The sequence below is a fragment of the Electrona antarctica genome (assembly GCF_951216825.1).
Source record: "Electrona antarctica genome assembly, chromosome: 4".
In the NCBI taxonomy this organism is placed as follows: domain Eukaryota; kingdom Metazoa; phylum Chordata; class Actinopteri; order Myctophiformes; family Myctophidae; genus Electrona; species Electrona antarctica.
In genome coordinates, this window is record NC_136809.1 from 26,032,315 (window position 1) to 26,041,956 (window position 9,642).

At 43.1% G+C, this 9,642-nt stretch overlaps 1 protein-coding gene across 1 annotated transcript in view; it reads left to right on the top strand.

The window, feature by feature from the left end:
• hhip (hedgehog interacting protein) overlaps positions 1-1,950 on the top strand; it is a gene marked incomplete at its 5' end in the record, with an annotated part of 44,636 nt that extends 42,686 nt beyond the window's left edge. Inside the window, 2 exons of the mRNA XM_079499307.1 lie at positions 531-679; positions 1,747-1,950. Coding sequence (XP_079355433.1) covers positions 531-679; positions 1,747-1,943 — 346 coding nt within the window. The 3' untranslated portion in view covers positions 1,944-1,950. The remainder of the gene's footprint in view (positions 1-530; positions 680-1,746) is intronic.
• Between the last annotated feature and the right edge of the window lie 7,692 nt (positions 1,951-9,642).

Here is a 9,642-nt window from a genome sequence, read left to right on the forward strand (position 1 = left end):
GGTGCTAGCACCCCTCAAAAATGTCATGAATTAATCTAAATTACAAAAGGTGTGTGTTAAATGGTAAATGGTGCATTTATATAGCGCCTTTATCCAAGGCGCTTTACATAGATTGTGCATTACATTCACCCATTCACACACACATTCATACACCGATGGCGGAAGAAACCATGCAAGGCACCAGCCAGCACATCAGGAGCAATTTGGGGTTCAGTGTCTTGCTCAAGGACACTTCGACACTAACTCTGGGGGAGCCCGGGTTCGAACAGGCAACCTTGCGGTTACCATCCAGCCACTCTACCCCTGAGCCACCGCCGTGTGTTATCATTGTTATCATTATCATTATTGTTCTGTTGTGAGGAGGAAATGTGGAAATCTCCCAATGCATTCTGTGGTCATTCCGTGGCAGAGAAAAGGCAGCAAAATTCTCCAAGCCCTGTCTCTACCGCTTCAGATGTGTTTCTGTCATATCTGTCCAATGCTTTCAACCCTGCATGTAACATTTCCACCCAACCTCCTTCTCGCTCCAGGCCCCAGGCCCCTAAGGAGTGCCAGCGGCAGGTGGAGCCCCCAGAGCTGCTGATGACAGCCTGCTCCAGGCACTGCAAGAACGGACACTGCACCCCCACCGGCAAGTGCTGTTGCAGTCCTGGCTGGGAAGGGCCCTTCTGCCGAATCGGTGAGTGAGTGCCCGTTTTCCCCTGTGGAGTCAGTGGAGCTGTCACTTCTATCGCAGGACCCGTTCCAAATATCGGAGTATCTGGATTATGTTTTTCCCCTAGCAGGCAGAACCGTAGTGGACTTGAAGGGGAAACACCAAGGAAAATCACAGTCAGATTTACGTTATTGGCCAAGTACAGTAGCTGTAGAGGAATGTGTCTTGGCACCACTGGTGCAGGAACCTATTGACACGTTTGGACATAAGTACTGTACATACTGACACAACTGACACAGCTGCACCTCACATTTTGTACAATAAGAAAATGTAGCACAATACTGTATAATATACAGACATATATTCTATACTACAACAAGCAGACAGCAAGCATGTAGCCGAAGAGACTCCAGCAGAACATTAACTCATAACCTGCCAAGGATGTGTTTTATGTGTTTTTCATGAAACCCCAGAGCACAAAGACGTGTTTTACGTTTTTTTTTCTTCTATTAATTCAAATGGAGATCGCTCTATATTAGCGGCGCCGGCGATCAGCGTCTCCGTTGCTAGGTGATAAACCGGAAAAATCAGTCCGTCAATGAAAAGTGTTCCCGCTTGATGACTTCGATGGTAGCTGAAATCTTAAAAACCTTATATCTCTGATTATTTTCCCAGATTGCGTTTATGATCAAAACGTCAATGCTCACGGCTCATGCCTCAGGTGTTCCAAAAATAGTCTGCGAGATAATATTTTCTTTAATTCAAATTTGTGATTCAGTAAACAGATTCTATCCAGAGTTGGTATTTGGTTCATGCAAGTAGGATTCAAGGATATAGATTTCATCCTAGGTTAGCATGATTTGGTTCTAGAATGTTATCCTGATTGAATACTATTAGACGGAAGTGAAAACAGCACAAGGTACAGTCAGACATTTGTGCTAAAAGGTCATATATCGATGTAATCCAAGTTTAGAAGAGAGTGATCTGGAATTGGGAAGGTCACATGAACATCGACATACACTTCAATTCACTATCTCTCTCTCTCTCTCTCTCTCTCTCTCTCTCTCTCTCTCTCTCTCTCTCTCTCTTAGCTAAATGTGAACCAGTATGTCGCAATGGAGGAGTGTGCATGGAGCCCAATAAGTGCCTGTGCAAGAGTGGCTACTCAGGGGCTCAGTGTGAGAAGGGCGAGCGGGGCATGCCCAACGACCAGGAGAAAGACGGCATCCTGGACCACATCATTGACATGACCTCCTACCTGCTTGACCTCACCAGCTACATCGTATAGGGGTGTGTAGAGAGGGAGAGGGGCAGGGAGAGGGTGGGGGGGCAGGGGGGGGAGGCGGGGTGTGGAGGAACATCTGCTAGTCCATACCGCCTCGACATATAACCCCCCCACACACACCCCCGCAACAAATCTACCTACACCACCACCAGCAGACTTTGAGGACACAACCTGACAAAGGGGAGCCTCATCAATCTCACAAATCCCTCACACGCACATAACACATGTGCACGCGCACACACAAACAAACAAACAACCACACACACACACACACACGGACAGGACCCCTCCATCCCCCTGCCATCTTTCCCCCAATTGGCCATTTGCTCATCAACCATCCCTGCGCAAAATTCTTTCCTCTTTCGTTTTTTTGCCTATAAGCTACTTGCTCTTGGATGGCAGAGCCCTTGCACCCGGGTCAACTGATCTCGCACACCTCCAGAGGTCCACAAACAGGACAGTGGTGATGGTGATTGACAAGCATGGCCTTCAGGTTCCGGAGGTCCCATTGAAGATTTGTCCTCACTCATTCATATACTGTGTCCTTGCACCCCTTGTCATGCCGACACCATGTTTGAACGACACGTTTTTTTTTTTTGCAGAGCTACAGTGGAGACCTCCAGTCCACAAGACACTCTCCTACAGGAATGGCCATTTTAGCACAAGACTATTTGGATTCCTTCTCTCTGTTAGGAGGGGTTGATAGATATTGCCTTACAAATGGCCCCAAATAAAACAGGGTCCAAGACATTTCCAAGGCCATAGCTCGCCCAGTAGTTTTCTCTGAGGAGGAGTAATGTTGGCATTCGAAGACCCACTTCAGTCCAAATCATGAATGGCAAATGTCTACATACGCAGACATTGGAGGGACACTGCTTCTCACTGCCAGTCAATACAGCAGCAACACTGAAAAATGAAAAAAAGGATTCTGAGAAGTTTATGATAATCATGTGTTGTGTAGAGCACACAATCTTACGTGCTTATAGAATTTTAAAGGCACTAGTAGGAGAGAGACAAACCATGTTGTCACAGTTACAGTGTGGGGTTCAGCTTCTATTTTAGTTTGTGGGCACATTGTCATAAAAAAGCTATCTTGGTATATTGTATACATTGGTATAGATTTGTTTTGCGATGCTCACTTGACGTGCTATCGATGTACTGAATGGATCTGTGACAGAAGACTGTTTTCTGCTTACTGAAATAAGAGACGAGTGAGTAGATCACATGCCTTTGTACTTAAAAAAAAAAAGGAAAAATCAAAGCCAGTCTTGTACATTCTGAACGTAGTCATCAACTTTCATGCACTGTATTCATGCATTCATTCTTTCATTCAATCTCTCATTCATAGATTTGTTCAATTTAACAGTGGACACAGTAACAGCAATACATGTCATTTACACTTTACATTTACACACATGCTAATACATGAATTATTGTTATTGTTTGCAACAATACTAAAAAGGATTCCTGTCATTGCCTCACACACTGAGCCCCAGCTCAACTTCAGTTACTATAAAGGGAAGAGAGAGAAAGAGAGAAAGAGAGAAAGAGAGAGAGAGAGAGAGTATAGAGAGAAGATATGTCTATTTCCTATAGAGCTGATCTAAGTACTACTTAGCTTTGCAAAAAATACTATAGCATTACTATTGCTGTCATAGAGGAGCGTTTATTTTTTTAAGCGTAATAATATATGGGAGAGAATGGTGTTTATAGAAAAGCAGTTTTTACACTAAGCTTGTAAAGTCGAGTCATTTCATGTTGCTCCTTCCTTATGTAGGTTTTTTTCCCCCTTTTTCCTGTTTGTAGAGCTTCAAGGACCTGTGCGTGGGTGGGGTTGGGGGGGGGGGGACGACGACGACAGTATTTTCACTCAATCTAATAACACTTACAAATAGACACACTAACAAAACACCCACATCTATACACGTACATCCTCTTACTCTCTGACAATGACACCTCCACCCCTCGTATACTAGTGTGTAAAGTGTCTCCGCTGTTCGGAATGATCAAAGATCCGGTCAGGGGGGCCACCTCCGAGACACTGGAAGAGGTTCACAGTCGCGAGTCTCCAGATCTTATCGGAGAGCAGAGCAGATTAAAGATTAGCCAGGCCACAGAGGAGAGGTTCTGTCTAATACAGATAAAGTCTGAAGGGGAAAGGAAATGCAGAGGCTGATGATCGCTGTGGTATGACAGGCTCTAGACAAGAAAGTAGTCAGACAACAATTAAATGCAGACCGCTATTGTCTGGTGCCACCTTAATGTGTTTGTGTCTGTTCAGAGGATGGAGGGGAGTTAATACACACAAAATAAATAATTACATAATATGTACGATATGGTATAGCTTATATACTGACACACCCATGCATACACATAGACACATGCTCATACATCCTGCCAAAACACACACACACAATGCACAGACCCGCACACAATCCATCTGACGACTGATTCAAAACTATTTATCCGTTCATTTGATGTTTTGCCATTTCTGAATTCCACAAGACAATCTTGAACGCCAGCCAGTGTGTTTAAGGTCTCGGAGAAGACAAACATTTACATTTCTCCTTTGCCTTTGTTCCCCACACCAACCCACCACAAACACAATGTTTGGAGTGACTTCTTATTCCTTTAGCATTAGTCAAACAAAGTTGTCTGTGTCTAGATTTATATCCACATCAACTGACAAACAAGAGGTCTGTTTTTCTTTTCTTTTGTTACCCCCACCTCACATGTCTTTGTTTTTTTGTTTTTGACATAAAGAAACCTGATCTACCTGGTCTGGATGCGTCAAAATGATATTCATGCTGTAATAAAGTGGAAAAATTATAATTTTTTTAGCACTTAATGTGAAAGTTGCATTGTAGCTGCTGAGACGGCATGGTGTGAATAGAATAACCAGTTTTCATTATTTAAGTAGTTACGCAAAATAAAATAATTATTTAAGTCTGTCTACGTTGTTTTTACCGTTGTACTGTATGTGACAATTTTTTTTTATTCATGTATTGTAAATAAAAACTAGGGCTACCATTTTCTTTTCAGAAATATCAATATGTCTATTAAAGTTTATAGCATGTCTACATTACTTGCATGTCTGTGTTTTTTGCGACCGAAGGTTGCAGTTAACTATGGAATTGTGCATTTCCCGTCAGTGTGTCGGCACCATCAGTGTGTTGGTCGGGCACCAAATATTATGCCCGGGTCTCGTGACATCAAGTGACATCATCAGGGATGGAGATGTGGAGACCCTGATGTCATAGTAAATCAGACCTGCTGTCGCAGTTAAAGGGGAATACTACTCATTTACAACATTTTACTATGTCATTAATATACCTTAGAGCTGTTGTGCACCATGTTAATGATTTTTTTCAGACCTCCAGTTCTAGGCAACACAGAATGGGGGGGACTTTTTTATTATTTCCGCTCTAAGGTATATTAATGACATAGTAAACGTAAAGTGTTGAAAATGAGTGGAATTCCCCTTTAAGCCCATATATGGAGATCCCTGATGTCATCAATATTGTTGGCCAGCAACTCTACATCTGACCTCAAACCCTTAGATCTCCATATATGGATATATGTCAGAACCTCTCAATAGGTTCACCTGTCCATTCAAACTAGACGGGTCTGCCCCAAAGTTATTAGTGAAGCCGCGCCCGGCAGACGGCGAAAACTAGAGTTCTCAACAGGACCGAAAATTAAGGCCCGGCCCTACCTGGGCCCTCATCAATAGCCTGGCTAATAAGCCAGACTCAAATCACACTCCCGGCAGGCAATCTTTTGTTTGCCAACGGCTGATTCGGTCTGGCTTATTAGTCAGGCTACCTCATCAAACCCTATATACACTCAAGAGAATGTCCCCGCTACCACCCTTAGATCTCCATACTGTATGGAGCTGACCTGTTCTGACATAATATAAATGATATGTATCTATTTATAAATGCACCAAGTCTCTGTACGTCTGTGTGGGTAATCCACGTAACTCGAGAACCGTTCGCCCCACAGACTTCAAATTCGACACGCGTTCCACACCACCGCAGGGGGTGCAGTGGTCGGTGTTGAGTCGGTCGGACCAACTATTGTCCAGAACCGCCCCAAAAAGGCCTCTGCCCGGGCTCTAAGAGGGCCCCTGCCCAGGGTCCATATATGGAGCTGGCCTATTTTCTGACATCATTGGGCATGCCTTACAAATAACTCCATGTATGGGCAGAAAAGGGATACAGACATAATATCTGGGTGGGGCATGCATTTCCAACTTGCATCGTTCCAAGTAGGCCAGTGCCCAACGGGCACCGCTGAAGAGGCTCCAACACATAATATCTGGGCGGGGCATGCATTTCCAACTTGCATCGTTCCAAGTAGGCCACGGGCACTGCTGTAGAGGACCCACGGCACCGCTCTAGTATATATAAATTGGTCTAAATTGGTCATTCATCTGAGAGTATACTTTCAAAGTTAAATTAAAGCTGCAATGTGTAACTGTAAGTCCTGCCCAGGATACAAACCTTGATCTCCCACATGAGAGACCAAATTTCTTCCTGGGGAAATATTGCATGAGCTTCAGGCAGAACTACTTCAGCAGGATGTACATTTCTCAATAGAAGCTAGTGCGGCATCCTCCAAGCTAACCACGGCAGTTATGGTTATATTGTATTATACTCTACCAGGTTTAACATCAAGATTTTTGTTATCCACTTAGTTTGTTTGGTACTGCAAGCATCCTGTGTGCACTTTTTCTGCATATAAAAACTACTAAAAGCAAGGGTTACTCCTCTTTCAGCCACCAGAATAGAAGTAGAAAGGAATGGTTTGGTAACTAGTTGGTCTTAACCACAGTAACGTGATGTGAAGTCACAACATTACCCACTTCCCATCTAACCCTATCCGCCTGTCAGTCATGATGCCACGCTGGGAACTCTCTGGGCTCATTTCTGGTAAGTCACATTTCAAAGATGTTTCCACTAATGGTTTTTCCTCCGCCCAGGTAAAGAGTGCAGTACAGGGAGGGATGTTGAGAAAATGTTTAGGCTAAATCAGGGCCAACGGTGGCTATGAGCCCAATGGTTTTCCCCTTAACCTTCGCCGTTTGCCCGAATGGAAAACACACAGTTTACGGCTGAAAGTGGAAGGAGGAGGATGGCAGAGTTCTGGTGCAGCTCCATCTATACACACACAGTGTAGAACAGTAATAATAATAAACTTTACTTGTACAGAACCATTTATACAAGAGAATCCACAAGAATGGATACAAATGGAGACCAAAGACAGCAATGAAACAAGGTTAACAATCTTGTATTGGAAGACAATATTAAAGATTATGGAGCTTAGATGCTCAATACATTGTCAGCTGGAACAAGGCAACAATAATTCAGTTACATTTGTGATTTTTGCTACTGGTATGTGCTGACAGGACGTTTTTCATTATGATATGGGACACCACACAAAGTTCAGAGAGTAGGTTATATACACTCCTAAATTTAGGCATAAATTCTTTGTTTAAAATGGAATGTTGGAATTCATCCACAGAAGTGTACACACACGTTTATGCACATAACGCCCTCAGGCACACGAGCTGCGTATGGCTGATGGCGTTATTAATTTCCTTCTTAAAATATCAATCAGGTTTTGTGCTGTTTAACGATCGTGAAAGGAGACCACCCACCTCACTCGAGTAACAGTCTCACATGCACGCACGCACGCACGCACACACGCACGCACGCACGCACGCACGCACGCACGCTCGCTCGCACGCACGCACGCACACAGAGAGAGAGAGAGAGAGAGAGAGAGACTGCTGTATTTAGAGTAATGCAATACTAAGTTGTCTGTGCACTGTTTAGAGCCAATCAAAATTGCATAAAGTGGAACTGGCCAATGGCGGAGAGAGGTCCGGCGTATATTTGAGTTTATATACTATCTATGGCATGAATCATTACTTTTCATTTGGAATAGTTTTCTTTTTCCTTCCCCAAGGACCCTCGTCTGGCTATCTTTCCCAAACAGTGTAACCCAGTACTTTGAATAAACATGAGGAGCCTGTATACCAAATATTTGTAGGAGCGAGATGGCTGGAAGTGCATACTATAATGTTGTATACACGAGCCAGAGAGTCGGCACGGCCCCTGCTGATGGGGTGACAGGGGGAGACACAGAGAGCAAATAACAAAACAATAGTCTTGGAGATTAAAAAGATGCACTGCGTTCTTTTATTTTCCACAGACGCCACTATAAACTGATCGAGTCATTAGAGTGAATGCTCTTGCTCTCTGCCCTTGTGGACTTTGTATGTGTTGATTAATTGTGGGACTTTTACTTGTATTCTTGTTCTGTTTCAGTGTTGTATTCTGTTGTGTTGTTTTCCCAGTACATCAACAACATTTTGTGGTAATGTTCAGTGCTTTCCTGTCTGCCTTGTTACCTCCCTGTATTATTGTAACCCTAGACATGTGTGTTCTGTTTGCCTGTTAACCTATCCCAGTGTTGATTGTCTGTTTCAGTTCACCTGTGTCAGTCTTTGTCTATGCCCTAGTGTGTTCAGTACTTTGTCATAATGATGTGGTCAGTTGTAATTTGTGTCTTCTAGTATATTTGGAGTTCCTTGTTATTTTTCCCGGTGTGGGTTTTGAGAAAGCAACCTCTTGAACATCCACTTCTCTGCCTGTGCCTGGTCGTTTTGCATTTGAGTCAGTCCTATAACAACTCCGTGTCCACACCATGATACCTTTTTGTTTGTTTTGTTTGTTTTAGTTTTTCAGCACATTTCATGGGCTACGCAGTAAAATCCTGAGTGTTAATCTAACTCTCTTAGGTGAAGAAATGGAGTGCATTGCAGGGAAGTTCATGTGTTTTAGAGCAGTAAATGGATACAAGGCACAAAGACACAGAAACAAGTCTAGTTTCTGACAAAACAAAATAATGCAAATATTCAATGCTAAAATAGATGCAAGGGAAGCTGGTGACAATCCTCCTGTTTTCCCATTGATATTCAGGTGTAGTCGATCCTATCTGGGTCCAGATGAAGCCCTACAAGCAGGGATCGTCAATAATATGTCCGTACACAAATTTTAGATTTTCTTTTTTACACACCATTATAATGTTCCAATTTTGATCATAGGATGCAATTACTGAGTGTCAAGTCTCCTAGTTACTTCAGAATATGTATGACACATTAACTACGACACTAGGAGTCCAACTAGTAGGCATATTAGTGGTTCTCAAATGTTTTTTGCAAGGACCCCCTTAACTCTGAGAGTGTACAAATAGAACCAAATGGACCCTGCTGTTCCATTCGAGTTACAGACCTGAATTGGTCATCTTTGTGTTTAATTGTCCACTCATTTTGTAAGTCTGGTAAAAATTTAATTTTGACAAATGTCCAGCACAAGCCAGCATGGCGTGATGGCAATGACCCCTAGCTGCCTGCAATCAATACAGAAAGCAAACAGGAACTTAGAGCATGTCCTTTGAAATTCAATGCAGTCATGTTTCTAGTTATAGGCCTACATTTCATTTTTTTTTTTTTACAATTTGTGTCATGTGAATTTGTTCCCTATAACTGTTCTACTGGCTAACGAGCTTGATCAATCCCATAACCCTTTGCTCATTTGTATTCCGGCCGGGTTTGGCATGTTGTTCATATGCAGCGGGGGGAATACATCGGTTACATGCTTTGAGCAAACTTCAAACGGAAAAGGAAGGATGG